The sequence below is a fragment of the Natator depressus genome, chromosome 24, assembly GCF_965152275.1.
Source record: "Natator depressus isolate rNatDep1 chromosome 24, rNatDep2.hap1, whole genome shotgun sequence".
In the NCBI taxonomy this organism is placed as follows: Eukaryota; Metazoa; Chordata; order Testudines; family Cheloniidae; genus Natator; species Natator depressus.
Window position 1 is genome coordinate 1764029 of NC_134257.1, and position 27658 is coordinate 1791686.

The 27658-nt window shown below is 59.5% G+C and overlaps 3 protein-coding genes across 5 annotated transcripts; all 3 read left to right on the forward strand.

The window, feature by feature from the left end:
* Positions 1 to 2450: 2450 nt before the first annotated feature.
* Positions 2451 to 5134, forward strand: S100A13 (S100 calcium binding protein A13). Of its 2 annotated transcripts, none has more exons than XM_074938406.1 (3): positions 2451 to 2601; positions 3760 to 4016; positions 4923 to 5134. In XM_074938406.1, exons 2-3 carry the CDS (start codon positions 3864 to 3866, stop codon positions 5058 to 5060), a joined length of 291 nt encoding a protein of 96 aa, XP_074794507.1. In that variant the 5' UTR covers positions 2451 to 2601; positions 3760 to 3863; the 3' UTR covers positions 5061 to 5134. The 2 variants fall into 2 exon arrangements, with proteins under 2 accessions (XP_074794507.1, XP_074794508.1); XM_074938407.1 differs by lacking the exon at positions 2451 to 2601 and adding an exon at positions 3156 to 3349.
* A 1945-nt stretch (positions 5135 to 7079) lies between these two features.
* S100A14 (S100 calcium binding protein A14) lies at positions 7080 to 10253 on the forward strand. Its single transcript, XM_074938397.1, has 3 exons — positions 7080 to 7488; positions 9214 to 9360; positions 9844 to 10253. Exons 1-3 carry the CDS (start codon positions 7456 to 7458, stop codon positions 9964 to 9966), a joined length of 303 nt encoding a protein of 100 aa, XP_074794498.1. The 5' UTR covers positions 7080 to 7455; the 3' UTR covers positions 9967 to 10253.
* A 6364-nt stretch (positions 10254 to 16617) lies between these two features.
* S100A16 (S100 calcium binding protein A16) lies at positions 16618 to 27178 on the forward strand. 2 transcript variants are annotated; one of them, XM_074939042.1, is made up of 3 exons: positions 16618 to 16776; positions 24003 to 24172; positions 25642 to 27178. In XM_074939042.1, exons 1-3 carry the CDS (start codon positions 16770 to 16772, stop codon positions 25804 to 25806), a joined length of 342 nt encoding a protein of 113 aa, XP_074795143.1. In that variant the 5' UTR covers positions 16618 to 16769; the 3' UTR covers positions 25807 to 27178. The 2 variants fall into 2 exon arrangements, with proteins under 2 accessions (XP_074795143.1, XP_074795144.1); XM_074939043.1 differs by lacking the exon at positions 16618 to 16776 and adding an exon at positions 21196 to 21414.
* The last annotated feature ends 480 nt before the right edge of the window (positions 27179 to 27658 follow it).

Genomic DNA, 27658 nt, shown 5'->3' on the forward strand with positions numbered 1-27658 from the left:
CACCACCCGAACGGGCACTTGCCACCCTTCTCTCCATGGCTGGAGCCGGCCGCTCAGCAGGTGGGAGCTCCGGAACGGCCCAGTCTTGGGATCTCTGGCTACAAATTCCTCATTGCTCCAGCAAATCCCAGCCAAAGTGACCCAGGTCACCTGGCAGGAGCCAGAGCACCCATGGCCAGCCCAGAGCAGAGGCTATGGGGATGGCATCTCCATAAGATCAGCAAACAGCCTCGGGCCTGGTTTTGCCAACCTGCTTTCAGATGCAGCCTCTTGGCCTTTCCCCTCTGGCTGGGCCCTGGGGGATTCGGAGGCCCCAGGGCTCAGTGAATATTTGCTAGTGGCCAGGGACTCCACTCCCTCTAACTAAGGGAGTTGGCTGCCGGCTGGGGCGAGGCCTCTGGGTCAGGGCAGTCTGGAGAAGTTCAAACAGGATGGACTAGCCGGAGAACAGGCCCCACGTTCCCGTCTCGCGCCTCGGGTCGAGGTCTAGCAGCCGGGTAACCTTTTCCCCAGGGTGGGAAGCTACGAGGCTCTGCCCAGCGCCCCTGAATGTGAGGCTCACGCGCACGGGGCACATATGACGCCCAGAGAAGTGTATCAGGCCTTCCCCACAGATGAGCCCACCCGGGGGTGCTCAGTCCTTTAGCTCACACCGTGGCGGCTCGTGCGTATGGTTGTAGCTGGGCAAAATTTTTGTGCACTGAAATTCTTATCACTGAAAAATGCAGATTCGGGGCGAGTGACACAATGGGTGAATTTGGGTCAATTTTGACTTGAGAAAGTTTCCCCCTGATTTTTCCGGCCTGCACCCACACTGACTATTTACTGAGCCCGAGCCGCACGTGCTGTGTCCAGCTTCCACTCTGCGGCGCCGGGCTTCGAGCCGCGGCCCTCACAAAGAGGATGGTCATTGTGCACCTTAGCCCCAGGGGCCAGGATTGGGCACATGCTCTGGAGTCAGTCTCAGGGAGGAGCAGTCCCTGCCCTCCAGAAATAGCTCTCAGTGCCGGCCTAACCCTGGGATCTGTCACTCTGATGTGGCAATGCCAGGGCTTAATTTGTAATGAAAGAGGGGCTGGGGCTGAAGCAATAGTTTACATTCATCAGTGATGCAGCAAGCCCAGCGGTGCCGGGGCTCTGAACTGCCAGGCCCAGCAGTGCCGGGGCTCTGAACTGCCAGGCCCAGAGGTACCAGGGCTCAGCCCTGACAAGCCCTGGCACAAATTAAACACTGGGAAACGCCCTCCCAGTCTAGTGCACAGCTGGGCTCCTCTCTTTCTTCCGGGCATGCCTCAGTGTGGCTCATCTTCTTGCCGGGTGCCTGGGGCACCAGCTAGGCTGCCAGTTTTGAATTTCAGGGTTTAGTGATTTTTTCCCGCTCAAGCACTTGGAGGCCAACAAGAGGAACACTATTGTTCAGTCAGACCAGTCCTTTGGCCGTTTCCCGCCAGGGCTCCCTTCGCCACTGGGAACAGCGTCTGGAACGGGGCAAAGCCCCACGTTAGGGAGAGCGCCTTATTCCTGAGCTGGAAGGGAATGCGTTCAAGCCGATGCTCCTCATAAATAACTGACGATCAAAGGGAAATGCTTGCGTAATTTGAACCCCCAAATTAACTCAGGCTAATGAATTTTTCAAAGCCTAATATGAACAGAGGTGATTTCACGGAGTCAAAAACCAGTTCAATCAAAACTCTCTCAGGTTTGGGGTCTGAATTTGTGCCCCCTGCTGGGTTTGCAGCTGATGGTGGCACCTGGCGGCACCTGGCAAGAGCCAGAGAGTGTAACTGACTGAGTGAGGCCCAGGTGAAGCTAACTAGTCACCTTCTGGCCCTGGGAGGCAGGTGAAATGCGAGAGAGGCCGATGCAGACTCAGAGCTGGGATCTTTTGAACAACTCAGAGGTTTTGGGGACTAGATGGCAGGTAGCCAGGACAAGAACCTAGGGAAACTGAATCCAGTGATTTGGGCCAGGCCTGTCATTGGCAAAAAAAGAAGCAAAAGCAAGAATGGTCTGCATGAAATCTGTCCATCTGGGCTCCTGCTAGGGGTAGTCAGCTACCAGGGGAGGGGGTTTGTCACAGGGAAACACTGGTTGCCTTTTATCCTTGCTGCAAGCACATCCCCCTGCATCACAAAGTGAAGCAGAGTTTCCTGGCACTAGCCCTTCCCCTGCGTTTGCCAGGAGTCCCTGGAGTTAACTCGCTCCCATCCTCCCGTTTCCCTCGCCTCTGCCGGCCTTAGCCCTGATCCACCAGACGCCGCTGTCTGTCTGTCCTTCTCTCTGTCTCTGGCAAGGGGTGTGCGTTTAGATCCCTAGATACCGCCTGGCCGGGACAATATTACCGATCGCTCGCTGGGGTGGGCAGTGACTTGCTCTAAACTTCGGATGTTGACTGAAGAAGGGGGGGGCGGGTTGGGACGTGGGCGGCGTTTGTCCGACTGGAATGGGAAACACTACACCGCTCTGCTTAACTACTGGAACGGTGAGCTCTGCCCCCCAGGGCCAGCTGCCCGCTCCCCCTCCCCGCTGGCCGGGTATAAAACCATCGCTAGGGGACGCAGCCCTCCCTGTCTGCAGCTTCCTCCCAAGCGGCAAACCAGGGTAAGTGGCAATTCCCCTCCCTGGTCTGGATTCGCCCCCTTCTGCCTCCCCAGCCCAGGCAGGGTGTTGCCCAGGGAGAGGTGCCTGGAACTGGGTGTGTTTGTGCGGCTGCTTCAGGGCCTGGGGCCTTTGTGTTATTTAACTGTGTCTGGTTCCAAGAGGAGAGGAAAGTCTGGGGGGGCGTCAGGGGAAGTTCAGGAGCTGAGCCCCCCAAATCACCCTAACTCCCGCCCCAGGGCCCCAGCAGCTCAGGCTGTCGTCTGGCTTCATGACAGCCATCCTGTGCCAGGCCCTTGTGTCCAGGCGGTGGTGAGCTGGCCAGGAGAGCACTTGGGGGGATGTGGGGGGGGGCAGAGGAGTGGCACTTTCCTAAGTCCCAAGGACGGAGATGCCATGTCCCATCGCCTGCCCCCGGCACTGTGCCCAGCCAGCGAGGCTGTTGGTACCCCCCCCGTCGGGCTGCACCAGGCTGGACCCCTCTGCACACTGGGGCCCTTTGTCTGCCAGGCTGGCTCTGGCTGGGGATGATGTAAGCATGCAGCTGAGCCAGGCTGGGTGAGTGTGCGCCGGTCAGCCAGCGCATCCAGCCCGGCTGGGAGCCGGACCGCAATGCCGCTCACGCCCCGGCAACACCCGCCCGCTCAGAACCGGACAGAGACCTGCCAAACTCATCACACATGTGCCAGAGAGCCATCCCATCCGAGTGGCTCACTGTCCCTGCTGACATGGGCGAGAGGGGAACGTCTTGGTAACGTCCTATCGGGGCCGAGAGCCAGCCGGTCCCGCATCTATCTATCTATCTATCTATCTATCTATCTATCTATCTATCTATCTATCCCCAGACACCCCCTCTATCTATCTATCTATCTATCTATCTATCTATCTATCTATCTATCTATCTATCTATCCCCAGACACCCCCTCTATCTATCTATCTATCTATCTATCTATCTATCTATCTATCCCCAGACACCCCCTCTATCTATCTATCTATCTATCTATCTATCTATCTATCTATCTATCTATCTATCTATCTATCTATCTATCCCCAGACACCCCCTCTATCTATCTATCTATCTATGTATCTATCTATGCTCCCAGCTATACAGCTCTGGGTTTGGCTCTAAGGCGAGGCTCTGTCTGGCCCGTTTTCCCGCAGAGACTAACCGTTCGGAGTAGCTGCGCCAGGCTGAGCTGAAGGTGCCCCCGCCTCCCACCTGCCCCGCCCGCCCCGGGCAGTGGAGCCCAGCTCTCCTCGGCACCATGGCCGCATGTGAGCTGACCGAGCTGGAGACGGCCATTGAGAAAATTGTCAGCATCTTCTTCACCTACGCGGCCCGGGAGGGCAAGAAGGGGACCCTGACGGCTGGGGAGTTCAAGGAGCTGGTCACTCTGCAGCTGCCCAACCTCATGAAGGTGCCAGCGGAGGGTGGGGGGGCAACGGTGTGCGTGTGATGGGGGCATGTGTGATGGGGCGGGAGGGCGTTTACTGGCAGGAACGGCTACGCTAGGGGTGGCGCTCGGGGCGGGAGGATGGGGAGCATTGCGGGGGGGTGGGGTTGTGAGGGCTCTAATGTCTTTCCCCTTAGTGCTGATGCTGCGTCTGGTTTCCAGGGAGGTTAATTAATAAAATAATAATTAAAGTTCCTGCGTGTGCTGGTCTCTCAGCCAGGTCTCAGAAGGCACCAGGGTGAGACAGTATCTATCTATCTATCTATCTATCTATCTATCTATCTATCTATCTATCTAAACTCCATACACCCCCTCTATCTATCTGTCTATCTATCTATCTATCTATCTCCATACACCCCCTCTATCTATCTATCTATCTATCTATCTATCTATCTATTCCCATACAAACCCCTCTCTTTATCCCCCTTGCAGTCTGTCTAACTGATACCTTGGTACCAGAGGGACCCCACCTAGCCCAGAGTCCAGAAGCCGCCTGCCGCCGGTCCTGCTGCTCTAACCACGGGACCTGCGAGTGCCTGCGCCTGCCCCCCGGCTCCCGTGCTCTACCCCCATCGGCACTGGGCACGGAGGAAAGGAAGTGTGCTCTGCCCTGCTGCTGGGGTGCTCAGCGCTGGGGGCTGGGGACAGCGGGCAGCTGTGCCCAGCTGTGGAGATGCCTCCCTCCCTCAACCAGGAGCCTGTAGAACGTGATCCCTCCCAGCTGCAGGGCAGAGCAAGGCATGCAAGGCCCCATGCCTCCCCACGTGCACCCTGGTCTGACCCCCTGGGCTCTGTCCCTTCCTGGCCTTGCTCGATTGCAGCCAGCTGGTCCCTTGGCGCTGACCACCTCTCCCCTGCCCTTCCTCGCAGGACGTGGGCTCCCTGGATGAGAAGATGAGCAGCCTGGACGTGAACAACGACGAGGAGCTGAAGTTCAGCGAGTACTGGCGGCTGATCGGGGAGCTGGCCAAGGACATCAAAAAGGAGAAAGTGGGGAAGAAGAAGTGATCAGGGGCAGGGAGGGCTGGAGGGGCATCCTGGGCTGCTCGGCGCCGACCTGCTCACTCCAGCCATGAATAAAGCGTTCCCTCCATGGCTGAGCATGGCTCTGTTCCTTAGGGCGAAGGAGGGGCTGGGTGTCCTGCTCCAGGCGGCTGTGATTCCCTGGCCCAGTCACCTCCTGGCTCTGTGCAAGGCCCTTGCCCCGCACAACCGGAGCTCAGCAGCCGGAGGGGCTGGGAGGCGATGGGAGGGCAGGGTCTCTGGGGGAGGGGGGAGGGGGAGGACTTCCCTGGCCAGGCCTCTCCCACCAGGTCTTAGGGGACGCTGAGTCGCTGCAGAGATTCCCGGTACCTCCCTGAAATCCTCAGCAGCAATCTTGCCCCCCCACTCCCCAGGGTCCTGGCCACATTCTCCAAGGGACCTTTACTGAGCCATGGGTGACGATGTCTGGGGCTGAGACCCCTGACAGTGCCCGAGAGCCCAGGGGCTCAGCTCAGACTCAGCCTGGCTAATTCACCCAGCCTCCAGCCCCCATGCCAGGAGCCATTAGCCCTGTCCTGTGCACAGATGGCGAAGCGACTTGCACAAGGTCACACAGCGAACTGGTGGCAGATCAGTCCTGACCCCCAGCCCCCCTGCTCTAGCCACTAGTCCCCACTCCCCTCCCAGAGCTAGGAAAGGAACCCAGGAGTCCTGACTCCCAGCCCCCCTGCTCTAGCCACTACTTCTGGCCCCTCAGACATACAGAGAAGTGCCAGGGAGGCAGTGCCAGTGGGGATGGGCTAAGGAGAGGGATGGGGCCTTTGGGTAGCAGAGGGAAGTCATGAAGGACAAGTCTCGCCAGCCAGCCCTTTGCACGCTGGGCAGACCGGGACACCGGGGCCCCCCAGAGTGGCTTGCTGGGGCAGCCGTTGTGCTGAGAGGAGCGATCATCCCGGAGGAGCCTCCAGCACCACGGGCCAGGAGCCAGTTTCCACCCTGCTAGTTCTCTGACCCACTGCGCTGAACCCACAGGGCCTCCCCCCGCACGCTCCCTATGGCCACCGCCCGAAAGGCAGCCGCCTGGGGCCTGGGACTTGGCAGCTGTTCGCACAGGGACCCCTCGCCCTCTGCTAAGATGCAGCTGTCTCTGGGGTGGAGGCAGCAGCTGGTTACCAGCCCCTCAGAACACACCATGCCAGAGCAGCTTAGGACAGGACAGGAAGACTCCTTAGCCCGGGGAAAGTATGTGGAGTTTTAGCTTGGCTGCAGTCACTTACACTGGTATTTGGCCAGGCCGTGGGGGCTAACACCCAGGTGGCAGGGGCTATTCAGTGAACACAAGTGGCTCTGAGTTTTAGGTTTCCCATGGAAGGCATTGCCTCTGAGAGCAGTGCACCTCCTAGCCCTGGGCTGGGGCCTCAGGGTCAGCATTGCCCAGCCCTGCTGGCCATTCCTGGCCTGGCCCCAGCGGTCCCCCATTCACATCCTGAGCCGGCCCCACCCACCTCGCTAGGGAAAACTGACGAAATCCCGGCTCCAGGTGCTCCGGCTGCACGCCAGGAACACGCCTTCTGCCAGCGTAGGCTAGCTCACGGCCGGGGCGCTGGGCTCGAAGCTGGCCAGGGCCCAGCTCCCAGGTTCCCCTTTGTGTCTCTGCAGTGGGGGAGTGGGGGCAGGTGAGCTGCCCCCACAAGCTGGCGCATCCCGTGTCCCTGGTACTGTTTGTGCTGGGTGGTGACTCGGGCTGGGAATGGCAAACCTGGCCGGGGAGTGGGAGGGGCCCCAGCCCCACGCTGGCCCCGTGCCAGGCTATGAAATGAGACACCTTGCACCACAGCCATAACTTGCGGATACCTTGGTGAGGTGTCTCCCACTCACACCTCTCGGCGGTATAAAACCCGGCGGGGGACCGGCCCGCCCCGTCCCGTCCCAGAAGAGCCTTTGGAGCAGGTAAGTGGCCTCTTCCTTTCCCAGCCCCTTCCTGACTCTGGCTGGGGGATCGCACCTGCTGGGTATCCCCCCCCTCCCCCCCGCCTCTCCCACATGCTCCCCTCTGGCTCTGCCCCAACACATTGCGAGGGGAGAGGCATGGGACATGTTTCAGCAGCTCCCTGCGATCCCAGAGTGCGGTTCCTTGCTGTGCACTTCCAGCCTGCCCTGAGATCTAAAACTCCAGCTTCGGAGGGAAGATCAGGGGTGAGCTGCGAACTAACCGGGGCTTTCCCCCCTTCTCTCTCCCACACCAGCAAAGCCCCAGCACCTGATGTGAAGCCAGCTCTTGGGAGTTCACCCAACGCCTTGACTCAGCTCGGATCATAGGAGGAGCCCGGTCCACCCCCTGCACCGCTCCCAGCAGCATCCCACGGGAAAGCCAAGCAGGAGAGGGAGCTAAGGAACCGGAGTGCCGCAGAGAGGCAGCATGGGCCAGTGCCACTGTCACAAGAAGCGCAAGGTCAATGAAAGAGCCATTAGCTCCTTCGCGCGTCCTGCGTCATCCCGCGTCCCATGGGGAAAATTTATGGGATCCCTCTGGCTGTGCAGGGTGCTTTTCTGGAGGATGTATCTGAAGGGACCTGGATCCTCACCTGCACTTGGGACCAGCAGTGCACTGGGAACAGTCCTGCCCTGGCTCAGGGAGATGGGACTTCTGGGGTCTTTCCCATCTCTAGCTCCTGTGACTTCAGGATGAAAAAAGGAACTCTCTAGGGGCCTGATCCAAAGTCCATTGAAACCAGTGGAGAGACCCCCCGGACTCCAGTGGGCTCTGGATCAGCTGTTCTGAGGGTCTGGTCTCAAGTATCTTCAGCATCTAGATACCTGTTTAAATCTGAGACGCTGTTTTCTCGTGAGTCCCACGCAGAGCGGGGCTCCCAGGCTGCCGTGGCCAGTTGAAAGCATGGCAAATCAGGGGGCATTTCCCAGCTCTTGCAAAGCTAAAGGTCACATTGTTTTGGGTTGGTTTAAAAGTTGTTTCAGCAACTGTTAAACTAACCAAAGGAACGAAGGAAACAACCTTGAAAGTCTCCTGCTTTGCTCTGCGTTCCAATGGGAGGGTTATTCCCAGAGCCCTGGGATCAGTGCTGAGGCCAGGAGCCATGCTGATTTACACCAGCTGAGGATTTGGCCACTCCCCTGATCTGAGCTCCTGTTAGGAAGGATCAGGTCCCTGTAGGAGACCTGCTCAAAGCTGTTCTGAAGGTCTGTCATTTTTAATAGCTAACCCCTTAGTTGGTAGATACGGACTCAGCTGTGCGTAAAGGGGAGAACCTCCATGCTGGAGCAAACTGCGGCAGCTCTGCCCTTGACATGCAGCTTTGGGGAATTTGTGAGAGCGGCAGAAGAAACTCCGGATAAACCTTCCGAGGGATGCATCTGGTCATCTTTAACTGCTCCCCTCCCCCCATTTCAGCCTCCTGGGGGGAAGAGAGGACTACTGTGCCGTGCTCTGTTTGGTAGATACTAGGTGCCCTACTCATGGGTGAAGCTAAAACCCATTTCAGATGGGCACCAACATCCCTATGGGGACTGATCCATCTGCTCCTTGTACAGCGAGCCAGAAGGATCCAGTCTCAATTCTGGGTGCAGCTCTTGGCAGCAGCCCAATGGAACCACGTCTGCTTAGGCAGGAGCTAGGATAACGTACCAAGGGCTCTCGATCTTCAGGGCAAAGCTGATCAGCAGCTGGTGGGCAGGTGGGAATTTTCCCTCCTGGCAGAGTCCTGAAGCAGCTAGGCGAAGCGTCGAGCACTCGCCACTGCTGGGGACAACAGGCTGGACGAGGTGGACAGCGTTTCTCATTTGGGTCTGGCAGGAGGTAGGACCATTCTCAGTTGGTGTCAACCAGCTCCATTGACTAGGGGGGCCATGGTTCTGGTGAGACATGGAGGAGGGGTGTCAGAGAAGACGGACCATTGGTTGTGGTGCGGCAGGGTGGGGAGATGCCAGCCTAGACGGAGCACTGAGCTGATCCACTGCGGCTCCCGGGAAGAGGCAGAGCCAGCCCCAGATCGCTCAGCCAGGCTGATGTGGGATCTGGGCAGCCTTTGATCTTCCCTGGGATCTCAGCGAGTGAGGCTGGGATGTTCTCCCTTGGTCTCGAGCCGCTCCTTGCGTCACAGCTGGGTCTCCTTGCTTCCTCCCCCGCTAAACGTCTCCCCCTCCTGCCTGTGGGCTCTAGGACAGCCAGGAGCTAACCGACGTGGAGAGGGCGATCGAGATCGTGATCAACAACTTCCACCGCTACGCGGTGAAGGGGCGGAAGGAGTGCCTGACCCCCAACGAGCTCAGGGAGCTGGTGGTGCATCAGCTGCCTCAGCTATCGCAGGTAAGGGGAGCCCTCAGCACCGCCCCCACCCCGCAGCAGGGCTGGGAGGTTGTCGGTTCTGGGACAGGCCACTGATGTCCAGGGTTTGGAGCAGAGCCACGGTGGAGAACGCCAGGGGCTAAATCCCTCAGGGAGGGGGGACCATGCGTGGTGGAGTGGGGGTGATGCAGCAGGGTGGGGGACGTGGCTGCCCACTAAGTTGAGGTGGTGTTACGAACCCTGACCCCACTGCCCCCCCAGATCCCAATGCAACATTCTCTCCCCACTGAACCCCACAATCTGAGCAACAGCCCCATCCTGCTGCGTCCTCACTACCTCTACCATACTGCGCCCCCATCTCTTCCAGCAGACCCACCCCAATAACATCCTCCCTCACTGCACCCCCACTTCCCATCCCCCTTCCCATCTGGGTGGGTGGCTCCCTGCTCCCCACACCCAGGGTCTCTGCTGGTTTCTGATGGCTCGCCCCGCTCTCCTTCACAGCATGTCTGCTCGCTGGATGAGAAGATCGAGTGCCTTGGGGACCCTGATGAGGCCAAGCTGGAGTTCGGCGAGTACTGGGCCATCATCGGGGAGGCAGCCAAAGGCTGCCGAGTGAAGAAGTAACAGGCCTGAGGGGAGACACGGACCGTGAGGCCTCAGACCATCTGCATGGAGAGCGAGCGAGCAAGACTGTCGGCCATGATGTGTTGTGTTGAAAATGCAGTGTTAATCCTTCTGCGGCACGTTTCCTCTCTCCTTCCCCCAGCTCGGGAACCTCTTCATTCTGGGCTCTCTCTCCCTTCCTCTGAGTCTGGAACCTTTTCAGTCTGGGGCCCATCTTGCCTGATCGAGAAACCTCCCTCCCTCTGCTCACCTGCTCTAGAAGCTTTTCATTCACCCTTACGATAGAACCTACAAATGCTGGGGGTGGGAGGGTGGGGGGGTGTTGTCCTCCAGCTCTGGCACCTTAAATTCACGGACATCAATCCCTTTAGTGGAGGAACTTTAAGCCCTAGATTTGAACCTTGCCAGTTTTGGAATCTTAAAATGTGCCATTTTCTAGCTCTTTTGCTCTAGAACCTTGACATTCTTGGGGGGGGTTCCCCCCAGCTCTGGTACCTTAAAGTGCAGGGGGTTTAGCTACTTTACTCCGGAACCTTTAGAGTCTGTGGTTCCATCTGCCCAGCCCTGGAACCTTCTCCTCCTCCTCTCCCTGGTTCCAGGATCTCTCCTTGGATCACTGCCCCGAGCAGTTCAGAGCTGGGCACTGGCCCCTCCATTCCTACAGGTCGCTGCCAATCTCCAGGGAGGGGCGTTTGGGAAGCGGCTGACAGCCACCTGGCCCTGCCAACCCTGGGGCAGCTCACTGCATCGGGTGGAAACTATTACTCAAGCCTATGGGGAGGGGGGCTAGAAAGAGAGGGGAGGGGGCCAGGAGCTGGGGTTAGGTGTGGGACCAGGCGTCTAGGTGGGTGGGAGGCAGGGAGGGGTGGAGGGCAGCTCGGGGTGTGACATGAGGCTGTTGTGGGTCTGGGATCTTTGATTTGTCTATGGAGTGTGGGGCTCTGCTACCAGTTCAGCTGGCTCCATGTTGAGGGGGCTACCCCGGCTCTTTAGATTGACACTGTGGTCCCAGCTCCATATGCAGGGTTGAGGGGTGGGGGTGGGGGTGGGGGTGGGAGACCCTCCCGCAGCATGACCCACCCCCCTCTGCAGCACGACGAGCATGCAACACCCCCAAGCGCCCCCCACCCCGACAACTGGACACTCAGAATTGTAACAGAGCCCCAGCACGTGACGGCTCTGCGGGGTGGGAGGGGCACTGCGCACCCCAGCGTCCCTGCTCTCTACGGACCCCTGACACGCTTGACACCACCTCTGACCCCAGACCCCACCGAGGCGCATCCTGGGGGTGGGGGTTGAACTTTCCGCTGGAAGGAAGCAGAGGCCAGTGGTGACCACAGGGGGTGGCTGCGAGTCAGGACTCCTGGGTTCTAGTCCCTCTCTAGCAGGGCTAGTGGTTAGAGCAGGGGACCTGCGGTAAGCCAGGACGTCTGGGTGCTACTCCTGATTCTGCCATTGGCCTTGCCAGTCCCTTCCCTCCTCTGCACCTTGGTTTGTAGCCCATCGGGGGGAGGGGACCATCAGGCTCCAGACACGGGGCACAGTATTATTGGTATTAAGCGTTCCTCCCTGAGCTGGGACTGTTACCCCTGGGACTGGGGAGAAAACACCTCCCCCTCCTGCCATCCCCAGCCGGTCCGGCAGCCGCTTGTGTCGCTTGCTAAGGTTTTTGTATAAATCAATAAAAAAAACAACTGGAAAAAAAATCGCCAAGGCCCCGTTCTCCGGTCTGTGTCGGCGAGCGGGAAGCACAGAGCCCAGCCTGCAGCAGGATCCCCGGCGCGGGGGGAAGAGCCCGGGGAGGGACTCGGCGGGGTAACCCCGGCCTCAGCCAGGGAACAAAACCCAGGCTGCCGGTCGGCTTGCTGGCTCTGTGGGAGGGCATCCTGGGGCCTGAGCTGGGAGCTGGGGGTCGGGGCCTGAGCTGGGGGTGGTGGTCTGGGCCTGAGCTGGGATGGGGGGGTCTGGGTCTGCCCTAGGACAGGGGCAGGGTCTGGGCCTGAGCTGGGACGGGCGAGCCTGGGGCCCATCTTCCAAACCACGTCCAGGGACCCGAGTTCCAAGCTGCGGGTGAGTGAGGTTCGGGCCCCGGGGGCTGCGTTCCGAGGTGGGGCTGGGAGCCGAGTTTCCGGTGACGCCCAGTCCCGGGTTGTGGCCATCGGAGGGGGGAGCCGTGTGATGCCCGGTGCTCTGTGTGTTCTCAGCATGGAGCCCAGCAGAGGGGCCAGTTCCTGCCGTGTCTCAGGATCATTCATGCCCCGGGTGGAATTCAGGGGGCCCGACCCTCCCCACACGGGGCCCAGACCCAGCAAGGTGCCCGGCGTCTGCCACCTGAGACCTCGGAGCTGTGCCCAGCTCTCCTGTGGCAACCGGGGGGCAAAGCACTGACCAGAATAAACAACCTGCGCCGAGCCCACATTGGGTCAACTGGGTCCTGGCTGGGGAGGGTGAGAGGCTGAATCGTCCTTGGCCAGCCACAGCTCCCACCCCCTCACTGGTGTTTGGGGGGAGCAGGATGGGGCCCCTGGCAGCAAAATTAGGTTGTGGAAGAGCAGTGCCACTCCAACTGCGTCCGGGTGGGGAACATCCCCATCCCCGTGGCTGTCTGGTTTGAGATCCCGCCGAGACACCCTCCTTCGCCCGCTGAGCTGACCCTTCCCTTGTGGTCCCATGTGAACCTTGCAATTGCACGATTGACTGATGGGTGTTTTCGCAGATCAGACTTTGGGGGCTGGACACCTGAGGGGGGAGCCAAGTTTGCAGGAGGTGGGGTTGAGTCACTATATTCACATTATTTGCCAATGCCAATACAATAGAAAGCCATCCCAGTGGAGAGGAAACTCCCTTTAGGCCCTCCCTGGAGCACATGGGAGAGCCCAAGGGGGTTGGGGAAGGGTTGGCCGGTCACACCTGTGTCGGGTGCTCCTGCAGCATGTCAATGGGTGTAGTGACCCAGTTCACCTGGAACCGGCTGTGTGTGACTGTTCTCTCGCTGCGGGGCACATTTCACAATGAGAATGAATATTTATTGTTGCTACCATGACAATAAATCAATGGAACTTAAAATAGAAGGGTGTGGGGTATCTTTAATTACATAGACAGGGAATGTTTCAGAGGAGCAGCCGTGTTAGTCTGTATCCGCAAAAAGAACAGGAGGACTTGTGGCACCTTAGAGACTAACATTTATTTGAGCATAAGCTTTCATCGGATGAAGTGAGCTGTAGCTCACGAAAGCTTATGCTCAAATAAATTTGTTAGTCTCTAAGGTGCCACAAGTCCTCCTTTTCTTTTATAGACAGGGAATGTGTCTCATAGACTTGAAGGGTCAGAAGGGACAATCGTGAACATCTGGTTTGACTTCCTGCATGTTGCAGGCCACAGAATCTCATGCACCCATTCCTGTAATAGACCCAGAACCTCTGGCTCAGTTACTGAAGTCCTCAGTAATGATTGACAGGCTTCAAGCTACAGAGAATCCGCCATTTACACTAGTGCCAGATGGTTAGAGATGGAGGAGGGGGAAGTGGGAGGCCGGATGCCTGGGTTCTATTCCCAACTCTGGGAGGGGAGTGTGGTGTAATGGATAGAGCAGGGGACCAGCAGCCAGGGCTCCTGGATTCTACTCCTGGTTCAGCCACTTACTTACAAGTTATTTCTCCAGGAACGGCTCCAGCAATAGTCACCTGCCCCAGGAGCCGTCCGTGAGGAACATTTGGAAAGTCTTTGGAGGCCCTGGGATGAAAAATGAGGGCCAGCCCCAGTCAGGGGGCAAGCAATAAATACCGGTGAGTCAGCTGTGGCTCTCCGCGCCCTCCGTATTTGGACACTTCAGTGTGTTGAACGTTAATGGGAATGGCTGTGTGCTTGTGCCGGTGTGCGGCTCTTGTGCCTTTCTACGCCCCCGTCTCCCAACATGGGGAGAACATTTGTTATTCCGCACTCACCGTCCTCTTGAGAAATGCAGAATCGGCCTTTGTACAGCACCTTGCACGACGGGGTGCTGGTCTCTGACGGGGGCCCCCTGGGTGCTATGGTTAGGGTTACAATATTTGAACATTGAAAAAAGAGGATACTCCACGGGGGAGGGGAGGGAGTATTTGCTCACGACACCGGCCCCGCCCCAACTCCATCCCTTCCCTGCCCCCATTCCAACCCCTTCCCCAAAGACCCCGCCCCAACTCCGCCCCCTCCCTGCCCCATTGGATCCCTTCCCCAAATCCCCGCCTCGGCCCTGCCTCCTCCCCTGAGCACGCCGCTTTTCCCCTTCTCCCCCCTCCCTCCCAGCCGCATGAAACAGCTGTTTTGCAGCGCAAGCGCTGGGAGCGAGGGGGGAAAAGCGGGCACTCTCTCGAGTGATCAGCATTCACTTTCTTTCTTGAATGATCAACGTTCACTCGCTTTCTTGAATGATCAACTCTTCTTTGGGGAAAAATAATAAGGGCAAAATCCCGGACGTTTTTAGATATTTAAAAATTCCTCCCAGATGGCGATTTAAGAACCAAAAAGCTGGACATGTCCTGGAAAATACAGACGTATGGTAATCCTAGCTATGGTCAGACAAAGAATAATAACAAATCCACTTCCCTATGAGCACCTGCCCTTAGCTTCACCTTCAGCCTCACCAGGAGCTCTCAGGAAATTGCCCGTAACCGGTTTTGGTCACGGAGGCAACTGATCGAAAGGGCCCTCTTAATTCTTCTTACTGTTTGTACGGCAGTAGCTTTTCCAAGAGATGACAACAGGGGATCGGGACCCCGTGGTGGCAGGCACTATCTGAGCCCCTAATGGACCCCCCTGACCCTAAGAGCTGGGTACCGAGCACCTGCAGCTCCCCTTGACTTCAGCTGGAGTGGTGGGGGAGCCTAACAGGCCTGAAAAACCTGTCCCTTAGGGGTCAGCTCATAGTTGGGTGCAGGTTGGGGTCCCAGGCCCAGATGCACCAGGGCCCAAGGGCTGAGAACATTAGGTGCTGAGCACTTGAACATCTAGCCCCAAGCTCTTCAAACACCTGGCCCTTGGTGGCTCGATTTGGGCACCCCAAGAACCCAGCTCTGCAAACTGCTCCAGGCAGGCAGACCCCCAGTGCCTCTCTGACTTCACTTCATGTCAGGGCCACTGAGGAGAATCCAAAGCTGGTTTTGACCCTTCCAGCTGGTGTGAGTGGATTGGGTCAGCAGTGAGAAAAGTTCTCTCAATGGACAACCAGCTGGCTGGGAATTTTATTGCATATGCAACTACTCTGAGCACACCCACCCCAGGCTGGCTTTTAAAATAAAGGGCTGGATGCAGTTATGACACTGCCAAGGACAGAGGAGTAACGAAACCTCATGATTCAAGGCGTGAACTGCTTGCCTGGAGGGATCAGGACAGGATTTCCGCCCTTCTGTGGTGTATTGCATGAATGGGATGGCACATTCAGAGGATGACGAGCTTTTGTTCCTTTAAAACTTATGTCACACATAAAAATCTGGCAAGATGTTGCACAAACAAAATCTGTTTTTTCCCCCAGGTTAATAGCCCTGTATTTTTACCCAAGTGGCCCAGTTTGTACCCACAAATTTGCATCTCAGAAGAAATTCACCCATCTAACCTCAGCATCTCGTCTCTGCGTTTCTAAAGCCGACGTACAAAGGGACACAACTTGCTAAATGCAGTTAATTACATAGGCAAGCCTGTGAGTGCGAATGCCGGCCAAGAGGCACTCCAATGCACCCAAAGTCTTTGATTTGTAAACTGCCTAATGGCCAGCACTGAAAAAGCCCATAATTATGGTTTGTCTGGCTTAGCCGGTTCTGGGGGAGCAGGGCTTTGACTGGGGCTGGTTCTGTCCTCAAACCACAGGGCCCCATTGTGAGTTCAGTGACACCAGTGCAAATTCAGAGGGATTCCACTGTTGCGAATTGAATTGCTCCAGTTTCACATGGGTGAATTTGACATGCGCTGCCCCTGAGTTGGATGGTGTTGCCTAAAGTTTACGTTGGTGTAACTGGGATGAGAAGCTGGTCCTAGCTCTGCTGAAGTCAGTGGTGTTACCCTTATTCACCCCTCCGTTACTGGGATCAGAATCTGAGCCAACCTTTCTAACTGTGGGATTTCCTCGTTTTCCTCTGGAGCGCCAAGCACCAGCCATGGCCAGGGCCCAGAGCAGCAGGACAATGGGCAGTCCTAGGGAAGTGTCTCTTGCTTCCTGAACTGAGGTGAACAGAAATTTGCCATTGACTTAACAGCAGTTTGACCTTGTCTTCTCTTCTGCGGTCACTCATGCCCTGTGGGATATGTCTGCCTTGCCACCCGATCAGTGCAACTCCCACCCAGACACAGCTGCATGGCTTGCATCCGCCCATCTAGGGCCAGGGAGCTGCAGACGGGAGAAATGGGTCTGGCCACTTGGTAGCTCCCGTTCACACAAGGAAAGTTATGCTGGTGGAACCTCTGTGTCCAGACCAGGCTTTCCGGGCCTCACGGGAGCGATGCTGTGCATCACCCGTGGGAAGGAGCTTGCTTTGCTCAGACGGTTAGGCCTGTGTTTTGCAATCGGCTGAATTCCTGAAGCCGTTTCCGGGAGCCCCAAAGCCAGGCAGGAACGCCCCCGGAATGTCAGCCTCTGCCAAGTGGGGCTGTGTCTCTTTAAAAGCCAAGACGAGGCCTCGCGAGACGTGCGCAGAATAGAGCAGGCGTGGGAGGCACATTCTTCAGCCTGGCTGCTCTGCAAATCCAGGAGCAGGCGGAAGGGGAGAGCCAGACCCACAGCGAGCTCCGCTCTTGGCAGACGGGCCCTGCGCGAGGCAGGGCAGACTGCAGCCATGCCAGGTAAGCGGGCCGGGGCCAGGAAAAGGAATGATCTTGCCCTGTTTCCTGATTAAAGGCCCAGCAGCAAACCGTCCTGTCGACAGCAGCAGGACGTGCCAGCGCAGGGCTCGACGGGCACGTCGACACGGCCTGGCTGGGCCGCCCCAGGCTAGCGGGACTCGGGCTCGTGCTCTGAGTTGAACCAGGGCTTTGGAGCCCCAGCCTGAGCCACAGGTTCAGAGCCCGGCGTGCCCAGCTGGTCCTAGAGTGCTAGCCTGAGGGCCGCGAGCCCGACCCCTCGGCCCGGGCTGGCACACTGCTGCGGGCTGTGTGGACGCACCTGTGGAACCAGGAGTGGGCCCCGCTCTGGAGCAGCGGGGAAGAGGAGACGTCAGAGAACAGGAATGGGGCAGAGAGAGAAGGAAGGAGTAAAGGGGAGAGACCGAAAGCGAGAAGGGGTGTATGGAAGCTAGGGCTGAGATCCCATGGTGCTGGGTGTGGGATGGAGAGATGGGTGTGTCTGAGGACAGATAGACAGATGTTGGGAAGGTGATAGATCAATAGATCTGGCAACAATGAGATGACCTCTGGGTAGGCAGAATTTGAAGCAAGAGCTTCTCCTTATTCACTATTGGTCATTATTATCACGAGCCGGAAATGGGTCTGCATGAAAACGAACAATAATCCCCTGGCTGTGATAGCGGGTGAGAACGCGAAAGTGCTTCACAGTCCTTAGCCCAGCCAGAGCCCGGGAAGCCAGGGGGATTCCTTGTCTTCTCCCCAAGTTACACACCAGGCCATGGAGGCACTAAGTGACTCGCCCCGAGGGCACAGTCCGTCCGTGTGATAACCAGGAGGGGCTCCGGGGGGCTCTGCAGCTCCTGGCTCCCAGCCCCACACTGCCCCCCTGGAAGGGAAGGTGGGGTGAGAGGCAGCGAGAGGGAGGTGAGGCATAGCGCCTTTCAGCCCGCTGCGGGCCAGGGGCAGGGTGCCATGAGCAATCGAGATCCCCAGGATCACCTGGGTCTCTCTCCCCCATCACTTCCCTTCCATTGCAGGGGCCTCAGGCGTCGGTGCACCTCAGTTCCTCCTAGTCTCCATGCCCCAGCACCAGTGAGCCCTTCTTTGTGCCCTCAGCCTCATGACCCTTTGGTTCTGGGGTCAGTCAGTATGACTGGGGGTGGGACGGGACGCAGGGAGCTCTGGGACCAAATCCAGACCCATCCTTCGACACTGGGGACATTTGGGGGCTGAGGTTTGTGCCAACGCAGCCCTGGCGTGAGCAGATGCTGCTCTGTACCGGGCTGGGTCCTGTGCGCTCGCAGAGCGGACTGTGAACGAGAGAAAGCGGGAGGAACAGAGTCGCGGCGCCAGAGGGAGGCGGGCACGGGAAGAAGAGGGCGAGACGAGGGGTGTTGGGAAACCGGCCGCCTTCCCCTGGGGAACGGCAGGTCCCAGCTTGCTTATCTGATCTAGTTCCCGCCGCCGCCGCCTGCAGAATTCACACAGAAGCATGAACCTCTCCGCGTCCTGTCGGCGTCCATTCACCCTCGCTGCTTGCCCCCGCCCTCCACCAGCTAACACAGTTCTCCTGCCACTGGCCAGTGCCCCCACGCCACCCCACATGGGCACAGCCCTAGGTGGGCTCAGAAACCCGGCTCGGGTCCCCTGTACTGTGCCAAGGGGCCTAGAGTCGTCAGCTCCCCCACACCCACACCCATGTGACAGCTGGACTTCTCTGCCCAGCTGTAATGTCTACTGGGTAAGACTGGCTAATAGTGGGCCTAATTCAGACTGGTGTAAGGATGCAACTGGGGGCTCGGCAGCACAGCGAAGGAAGCATTCGAAATGCAATAGTTAGATGGATGGGTATCTGCAGCAGAAGCAGCTGGGTAGGGAATCCTGCGCTTGAGGACAAAGCCTTTGCTAAGTCCAGCCCCATCAGTCCGGGGTCTGCTGTGCCTGGCCTTCGCTGCTCTCAACCAAGGAAGGCTGGTTTAGAGCCGGGTCCTGCGGTCAGGGCAATGAGTCACACACCGAGCCGTCAGTGGCAGATCTGCCAGCGGATGCCTGCTGGGCTGGACCGAAGCACAAGAAGCAGGAGCGGGAGGGAGAGGAGAGTCCATGGGGGGCAGGATGGGGTGGGGAGGCAGACTCCATCCCAGGAAGGGAGGAGGAGCGGGCTGCAGAGATGAGTCTTTTTCCGGGGGGGAAGGGGGGCTCTGCAGGATCAGGGCTCCATGCAGCCTTAAATCCCACCCCTGGTCTGGATGCCAGAGGGCAGCCAACGCTGGTGCTCTCGGTTGGGTGCGGCACATGGTACGTCACGGCACAGAGCTGGCCACCTTCCAGGTTCGGTGATTCCTGCCCAAGGACAGGGCTGGTTTGAAGTTAAACCAAGCCCCAAATTCTGCTGGAGCAGCTCACTTCAGTCCCCCTCCCTCCATCCCACAAGGCAGTGCCGTGTTTGGGAATTACCCCAAAGTCCGACTTCCAGCAAGTGAGCGCTGGTTGCTTCAGGGGTCCCAGAAGGCTCTGGTCAGGCCTGGTGGTTTGGCAGAGGGCCCGCCCGCCCAGCTGGCTTAACCTGGAACAGCCCCGCCATGCAGGCGCATCAAACCATTGCCAGGAGGAGCCCAGTGAGTGGCGCTTCTGGCCGCTGAAGGCCAAGCCTTTATGAATGGGATCCTGGTGCGTAGCTTCAGATCTGGAGTGACGGAGACAGTGTCGGCCCAAACCTCATCACGCTTCTCCTGCAAGAGACTCTCCGGGCTGGATGGGCACAAGATGAATGGAAAGCTGCCAAGACAGCTCAGGACAGCTGGGGGGCCATGGCCCGCCTTGGCTGAGGACAACTGGAGACTTCGAAGGAGTGACCAGAGCTGGGGAAACAGAGAGCAAGGAGATAGGGACTCGAGAAGGACAAGCAGAAGATAAAAGATCAGGGGCCAGTTGGACTGCTGGTGTAAATCGGCATATTTCCCTTGACTTCAGCCAGGGTGCGACAGGTCTTTGACTTCTGGAGAAGGATGCTGATTTACACCAGTGCAGGATCTGGTCCCAGATGTTTGGTGCAAACAGAGAAGAGAAGATCTGAGCCCAAGCAAGGGACAGCTGCCAGCAGTGAAAGAAACGAACAGGAGGCGAATAAGAGCATAAGAACGGCCATACTGGGTCAGACCAATGGTCCATCTAGCTCCGTATTCTGTCTTTCGACAGTGGCCAGTGCCAGATGCCCCGGAGGGAATGAGCAGAACAGGGACTCATCAAGTGATCCATCCCCTGTCGTCCATTCCCAGCTTCTGGCAGATGCAGCAGAATGACCAGCACTAACAGAGAGTGTCTCTGATGCAGGCTCTGGGGTGGAGCACCTCACCTGGGGAGCAAGTGCAGGGACCCCAGAATAGGCTGTGTGCTAGTGGTCTCCATGGGATGCTCTCACTGAGATGTTTTCTAAAGCAGCAACATCTCCTCTGCTCTCCGCTCCTGGGTGGGCTGGCAGCAGGGACTGACCCCCAACCGCTCCCTGCGAAGCCCAGGGCGTTACCACCGGAGCTGGGGGATCAAGCCCATTAGCTGCTGGCAGCAGTGGGTGGCTTTCCTCTGAGGCTGGAGGGAGTCGTAACGCGCTCTGCTGGCATGTGACTCTCCAAGCCCTGCCCCAGAGATAAAGCCGACCCTGAGCCCAGACCTGGGCATCTGTCCCCATGCCCTGTCCTGTTGGGTGTGGGGCTGATGTCACAGCTTCCTACCCCGTCCTGTCTGTCACCCATCGGGGGTGGCCAGGTGTTGGTGCACCATGGCCCCTGTAATACAGGCTTTGGCTCCGCTGCTCCAGCCCCATCCCTTCCTGCCTCACTGGGAGCTCCCCTGGGGGCTCTGAGGGGACGTAACGGGCAGGAATGGGCTGGAGCTGGCACTTGTGTGCCCGGGAAAAGGCACCCTAGGAACAGAGCAAAGGGAAATGCAAGCACTTCATCTGGAGCCGTGTCCCCGTGGCGAGGCCATGGCCTAGGGAGGATTCCCTCCTGGAGCAGAGTGCATCGCATGGGGCGTTTGGAGCGAGAGCAGGGCGAAGTGGGGGGAGACACTGCCAGGAGAGGGCGACCGTGTGCCGGCAGGGAAGAGGCAATGGACTAGCCGCCTTCCTGTGCCCAATTCGTCTGAGCTGGGTCCTGCTCTCGCCGAACCCAGCAAACCCACGGAAGCCAATGGGGTGACAGTGGTGAGGTGAGGGCCCTGGGACGCTAGGGGCAGATCCTCAGCGGGGTCAATCGGCGGGTCTCAGCATGGGATGGCCGCACGCCTTTGGCTGGGCAGTGTGCTGCCCGGTGACGGGCGGTGCGCTTGGCCGGAGCAGGCCGGCCCCTGGCAGTGGCTGCCTGCGGGCAGGAAAGAGGAAAGGCGAGCACTGGGATGCACTTCCCTTCCCGCACATCCTGTGCTGGATGCGGACGCCGCGCTGCAAGCCCTGCCTGTCGGCTTGAGTGTGCCGCGCGCCCCGGGCTCCGGGAGCTCCAGAGGACGGGGCAGAGCGGAGCTCTCTCCCCAGGGGGCTTGTCTTTCCCCCCAGAGGGATCCAAGCTGAGGCTGGGGTTTTTCAGGCGCTGGCTCGGCTGCAGGCGAAAGGACTAGCTGAGAGCCGCCTGGCAGCAGCAGGTAAAGACCCTCGCGTACTAGACTCTGCGTCCTGCCCAAGGCGCTGGTACTGCTGCGGACAGAGGCCACGCTGCCTGGCCGGTGCACCGCCCCCCTGCACTTCCCGCATAGCAGGACAAACCAGCACAGCCAACTAGGGGCAGGGCGAGCTTCCCCCTGCCTGCATGATCTGCTCCCCCTGGGTGAGCCAGTGTCTAGAGAGGAGCTGGGTCTCCGGCGGCCTTCTGCCCCTCGCCCTGCGCACGCAGGGGCGGCTCCGCTGGCTGCAATGGGGCCGTGCCAGGGCTGCAATTCCCCGGGCGGCTCCCTCTTCCCCCGTGCAATCAGGGTTGCCTCATCCCCTGCCCTGCCTTGTGCCATGCCGCTGGGCTGGGCCGGGCCGGGCGGGGGGTTCCAGGCGGGAGGGTTTTGGCATGAAGCATCTCCGGTGGGATGTCACCCAGGGCGGTGTGGCAAGACAAGGACTGGTGGGTAATTACAGCCCATTGCATCTTCCCCTCCTCCTCCTTTGCCGCCCTCGCTGATCCGCTGGGAACCAGCCTCGTTCCTTTCAGATGAGCGCTGGGCAGCAGGTGACGCCAGCCGGGTAATTATTGTTGTCATCGGTAGCTAGGAGCAGGCAGGACCCTGGGGGAAAGGAGGCGGGAGTGGCAGGAAAGGGGAGGAGCCAGTCAGCGGCAGGGGTTGGGAGCTGTACGCTCGCTCCAAAGGGGTCAGGGTGTTGTTCCCATCGCAGCCTGAGGAGGTGCTGTAGCACAGAGGAGTTCATAGATTCATGCACAAGGGTGAGGCCAGAGGGGAGTATTTGATTATCCCGTGTGACCTGCACGACCCCGGCCAGAGAACCCCAGTCACAGATCCCGGCATCAAATGCTAAACCCCAAAGGGACGGCTAACAAAATCCAGCCTGAGTGCCTGTGTAACCCAGGCCGGAGAATTCCCCCGGCCTGCCAGCTGGAAACATCCCAAAACCATGGGATTGCCTTAAAAATGCTGAGATTAAAATCCCCCCCGCCCCCCACATTTGGGTTTTTTTTCTTCACTGTCCAGTGTCGGAGCCTTTGGGGCACCCCCGGGGCACATTGTCCCACTCTCCCGTACAGCCCCAAGAGCTAAAAACGGCTGGAATTGTCACTGATTATAGACTCCTGGCAATGCAGGGTTGGCCGGGCCCCCGCGAGGCCACTAGTCCGGCCCCCCACCCCGAGGCAGGACCAAGGACCCGCGATAAACTTGCAAGTGTTGGCAGCAGTGATTTCACCCTGGGCTGCTGGCTCTGTCTCCAGCGGCTCGCTTGGGGCCCTGTTGTCAGCTCAGCCTTGTTGCCAAGTTCCCAGGCTGGAGCCACCCCCAACTCCGTTTCTCCCTGGGTGTTTCTTTGTGCTCCGCACCATGGAAATGATCCTCCAGGCCCAACTCCCGGATGTGCCCCGTCTTGTCCCTTTCCCCTTTGGCTGAGCCCCGGGCTGCTCCAGGGTGAAGAGATCAACGCATGGGAGCCAGACGGCGCTCCCCTCCTGCTCCCAGGGAGAGGGCAGCAGCTGGGGTGGGGGGGCTGTCAGGCTGGGATCTCTCCCTTAAGGAGAACCAGACTCACTGGGAAAGAGGACAAGCCCCTTCTGCTCTTGCTGCCCCCTGGTTTGGGGAGGGGCTCGCACGCTAGCCTCCGGCATGGGGCTGGAAGGACATAAGGCAAGGGGACGGTACGGGGGTGAAAGACCCCCTCTTGTTGCTCCCATTTGAGCCATCCAGGGGTGCAGTGGCTGCATCTGCCGGGTGGCGCAGAGGGAGACAAAGGCAGTAACCTGAGAGAGGCTCTGCTCCCAGGCCAAGCAGCTGTCCTGACACCGGTGATGCCGGATTTACCGGGGTTTCACTGGGAGCAGCAGCATGACCGTGGGGGCCTGCACTTTCTCCTGCTGCTTGGACCCGGCTTCTCTGCTTCCCTCTCCCTGCCCCATTCTCCCCTTCAAACCTCCACCTGGCTCAGCGCCTCCCACCCCCTGCTCCCTCCGAGCATCTCCCATGTCCCCTGATTGCTCCCCACCAACGCCTCCAGCAGCCTCCCCACTAACATCTGTACAGTCCATCCCTGCACCCCCTTTTGAAATCCCTGAGTCCGTATTCCACCTGTAATGACCGGGTCACACACTGGGCTTGTCCTGCTTTAAGGGGACCAGCTCCTACTGCCAGGCGTGCTTGGCACAGCGCCCTGCTGCCCAGCTTCTGGGCACACATCCTGTATACGGCCCATAGAATAACGAGCCCTGCAGCACTGAGAGGTGCAGGCAGGTTATACTATGGGCCGTATACAGAGGGATATTGACCAGGGATGGGCCAGGGTGAACCAAGATCAGAGACGGCCCAGATCAGGTGAACTCTCACGGGGACACCCTGGAAATGAGAGCCCTGCGTCCATTGCTCCATAGAACTGGGGTCACTGCCACGTCTGCGGCACTCGGCCTTTCCCAGCAGGTGACCGATGCCCACCAGGCAGCACAGACTGGTGCTAATGCCCGGCTGCACCGGTGCTGGGACAATGAGCCCCCCACTGCCCTGCTCAGGCATCGGCTCCGTTACCGTTGCAGGGACCAAGGAGACAGAGATGTCGGGCAACTCGTCGGAGCTGGAATGGGCCCTCCAGGTGCTGGTGAAGAACTTTGACAAATACGCCAGCGGGTGCTGCAAGAAACCCCGGCGCATCAGCAAGAAGGATTTCCGCAAGATGCTGAGCCGGGAGCTCAACCACATGCTGACGGTGAGACCAGGGGGACACTAGTGTGTGAGTGTGAGCCCACGGGCAGCACCCGGTCCCATCACGGGGAACCGTAGTGTGCGAGTGTGAGCCCACGGGCAGCACGAGGCCCTGCCACGGGGAACCCTAGTGTGTGAGTGTGAACCCATGGGCAGCATGAGTCCCTGCCATGGGGAACCCTAGTGTGTGAGTGTGAACCCATGGGCAGCATGAGTCCCTGCCATGGGGAACCCTAGTGTGTGAGTGTGAGCCCACGGACGGCACCCAGCCCTGCCATGGGAACCCTAGTGTGTGAGTGTGAGCCCATGGGCAGCACAAGGCCCTGCCATGGGGAACCCTAGTGTGTGAGTGTGAGCCCATGGGCAGCAGGAGCCTCTGCCACGGGGAACCCTAGTGTGTGAGTGTGAGCCCATGGGCCGTGCCCGGTCCCGTCACGGGGAACCCTAGTGTGTGAGTGTGAGCCCACGGACGGCACCCAGCCCTGCCATGGGAACCCTAGTGTGTGAGTGTGAGCCCATGGGCAGCACAAGGCCCTGCCATGGGGAACCCTAGTGTGTGAGTGTGAGCCCATGGGCAGCAGGAGCCTCTGCCACGGGGAACCCTAGTGTGTGAGTGTGAGCCCACGGGCAGTGCCCGGTCCCGTCACAGGGAACCCTAGTGTGCGAGTGTGAGCCCACGGGCAGCGCCCGGTCCTGTCACGGGGAACCCTAGTGTGCGAGTGTGAGCCCACGGGCAGTGCCCGGTCCCGTCACGGGGAACCCTAGTGTGCGAGTGTGAGCCCACGGGCAGCACCCGGTCCCGTCACGGGGAACCCTAGTGTGTGAGTGTGAGCCCATGGGCAGCAGGAGCCTCTGCCACGGGGAACCCTAGTGTGTGAGTGTGAGCCCACGGGCAGTGCCCGGTCCCGTCACAGGGAACCCTATTGTGCGAGTGTGAGCCCACGGGCAGCGCCCGGTCCTGTCACGGGGAACCCTAGTGTGCGAGTGTGAGCCCACGGGCAGCGCCCGGTCCCGTCACGGGGAACCCTAGTGTGTGAGTGTGAACCCATGGGCAGCATGAGTCCCTGCCATGGGGAACCCTAGTGTGTGAGTGTGAGCCCATGGGCAGTGCCCGGTCCCGTCACGGGGAACCCTAGTGTGTGAGTGTGAACCCATGGGCAGCATGAGTCCCTGCCATGGGGAACCCTAGTGTGTGAGTGTGAGCCCATGGGCAGTGCCCGGTCCCGTCACGGGGAATCCTAGTGTGCGAGTGTGAGCCCAACACTACCTCACGCTGTCCCCAACCAGCCTCCTTGCTGGCAGCCCGAGGAGGGACCTCGGTGACCCCCACCCGCAGCTCCAGTGCTGAGCTCCCTGCCCCTCGGGAGGGGGGTGCCCCGGCAGCGGCTGACCTAGGCGCCAGGCTGGCGAGTGCCGCCCCCCGGGCTCCCCAGCCCCTCCCGGCATTCGAACGGCTCTGCGCTCTCTTCCCAGGACACCGGGAACAAGCGCGCGGCCGACAAGCTCATCTGTGACCTGGACGAGAACAAGGATGGGCTGATCAGCTTCGAGGAGTACTGGACCCTGATCGGCGGCATCGCCGGCCCCATCGCCTGCCTCATCCGCCAGCAGGAACACGGCACCAAGTTCACCAAGTAGCGTGGCCCAAGGGCGCCGGCAGCCCCCCAGATCCCAGCTCGGAGCTCCTCCTTTGCTGCTTCTCCCGAGGCCATGAGTGATCCCCTGCCCCCCACGACGCCTCTGAGGCCGGCTCCTCCTGGGGAGAGCGGATCTCCTGCCAGCTGGGGCTCAGCCCCCACTCCATCAGCCATCCCCCTTAGCCAGCGCTGCCCTGGCTAACACCGATGCCCAGGGAAATAGCCAGCACTGAGGGCAGCTGCCTTCGAGGGGCTCATTCTTCCCTCCCCCCACTGCTGGGGTGGCCTGCAGGGCAGCAGAGATACCATCCTCCTGGCCTTGTTAGCAAGCCACCTGCTGCATCATGTGGCAGATCCATGGCCTCCTGGACCCTCATCCCTGAGCCAGGGCCCGTGGTGCTGGCAGTCACAGAGCTGTAATGGAGGAGAATCGCCTGTGGCTCTCTGCAGTACAGGGCTTATGTGACACACGCTGCAGTGGGTCTGACGTGCCAAGAAAGCAGATTCGCATTGTCCCAGAAAGGAGTGGGGCAGCAGGGACACACGCAGACACACAGACACGCACATGCCAGTCAGTTACAGCCTGGTCGCTGCTTTTCCCAGGCTCCCCCTGTAGCTCGCTGATGCTGTATTGACCTTTGCAGCCCTCCCGCCAAACGCCCCGGGGTGGCACTGGGGCTGGGCTAACCCCTCGGGAGGAGGGCACAGCCACCTGCAGGATTCAGGGTGCTGGTGTACCGGGGTCCTGCAGGGCTGGGATGGGGCCCTTTTGTTCTCTCGCTCTTCGGAGGCTGTGCTGGTTTTAACCCTTCCTGGTCTGCAGCTGAGTGCTGAGCCTTGCCTGGCTCCAGGCTGGAGAGATCTGTGCTGGCAGGGAGGGGTAAAATCCTCCCCCCAGCCCTCCACCAAGGCCCCGAGTGGGACAATCCAAGTTCCCAGCCGTTCCTGTCTCCTGCCGTGTCACTCTGTGTAGAAGCCCCGTGGGACTGGCTGGGGGTCTAGGCCCAGACCGGGGCGAGGGAGGGATGCAGCCCCTTGGTGACTCTCCTTCTTGGACCCATTGTGCCAAACTCTGCCCTCAGTGCCTTTCCTGCAGCCCCCCCCGGGCTGCCCCCCAGATGGGGGTTCCAGGGCATTGTCCCCCATCTATGACTTGAATGGTTCCCGTTCTCAGACCTCTGTCTGGCTCGGGATTCCAACCCCCATGCTGGTTAGAAAGCAACCCGTCCGAGCTGGTAAGAAATCTGTCCTTCCCCTTTGCTGACCATTGCAACAGTTCTGTGGGGCCCATGCGCCTCGCCTGACCTTCCCTAACGCCCTCCAGGGGCTGGCGCTTGACCCAGACTGTGAAATTCATAACAATAAAGTTTGGAGTGGGATCGGTGTCTGTGTCTGCCTTCCCCCGGGCGGGCGAGGAGCTCATAGCGCCGTGCCAGGGCTCGTTAGCTGAGCCCGCGAGGTCGGAGAATATCACCGTCAGCCCGGGGCCCGTGTCCCTGACCCCGCTGTGCCGGAGAACCCTCTCAGCTGGTAGCAGGGCGAGACCCCAGAGTCCCCTGCTCCAAAAGGGCCTCCATGGACTGCCCCACGGGGCCACTGGGACTGGCTCATCTGACCAGCCGCATAGGCCAGGCCCGAGAACGGCCGGACCCCAATTCCCAGTGCAGAGCTGCTAAAAACCAGCCCATCCCGATTGAAACACAGGCAGCGATGGAGAATTGACCATAAATTGGTAAATTGTAACCACCTCCCTCCTAAAACCGTACGTCTTGTTTCCAGTCTGGAGTCGTCTCGCTTCCACTTCCAGCCACTGGGTCGGCTTAGACCTTCCTCTCCTGCACTGAAGAGGCCTT

Coding starts and splice junctions, on each gene's coding strand:
- S100A16 (XM_074939042.1), top strand. Junction 24,173..25,641: donor AGCTCAACCACATGCTGACG/GTGAGACCAGGG, acceptor CTCTCTTCCCAG/GACACCGGGAACAAGCGCGC.
- S100A14 (XM_074938397.1), top strand. CDS start 7,456: ATGGGCCAGTGCCACTGTCACAAGAAGCGCAAG. Junction 7,489..9,213: donor ACTGTCACAAGAAGCGCAAG/GTCAATGAAAGA, acceptor TGTGGGCTCTAG/GACAGCCAGGAGCTAACCGA. Junction 9,361..9,843: donor AGCTGCCTCAGCTATCGCAG/GTAAGGGGAGCC, acceptor TCTCCTTCACAG/CATGTCTGCTCGCTGGATGA.
- S100A13 (XM_074938406.1), top strand. CDS start 3,864: ATGGCCGCATGTGAGCTGACCGAGCTGGAGACGGCCATTGAGAAAATT. Junction 4,017..4,922: donor AGCTGCCCAACCTCATGAAG/GTGCCAGCGGAG, acceptor CCTTCCTCGCAG/GACGTGGGCTCCCTGGATGA.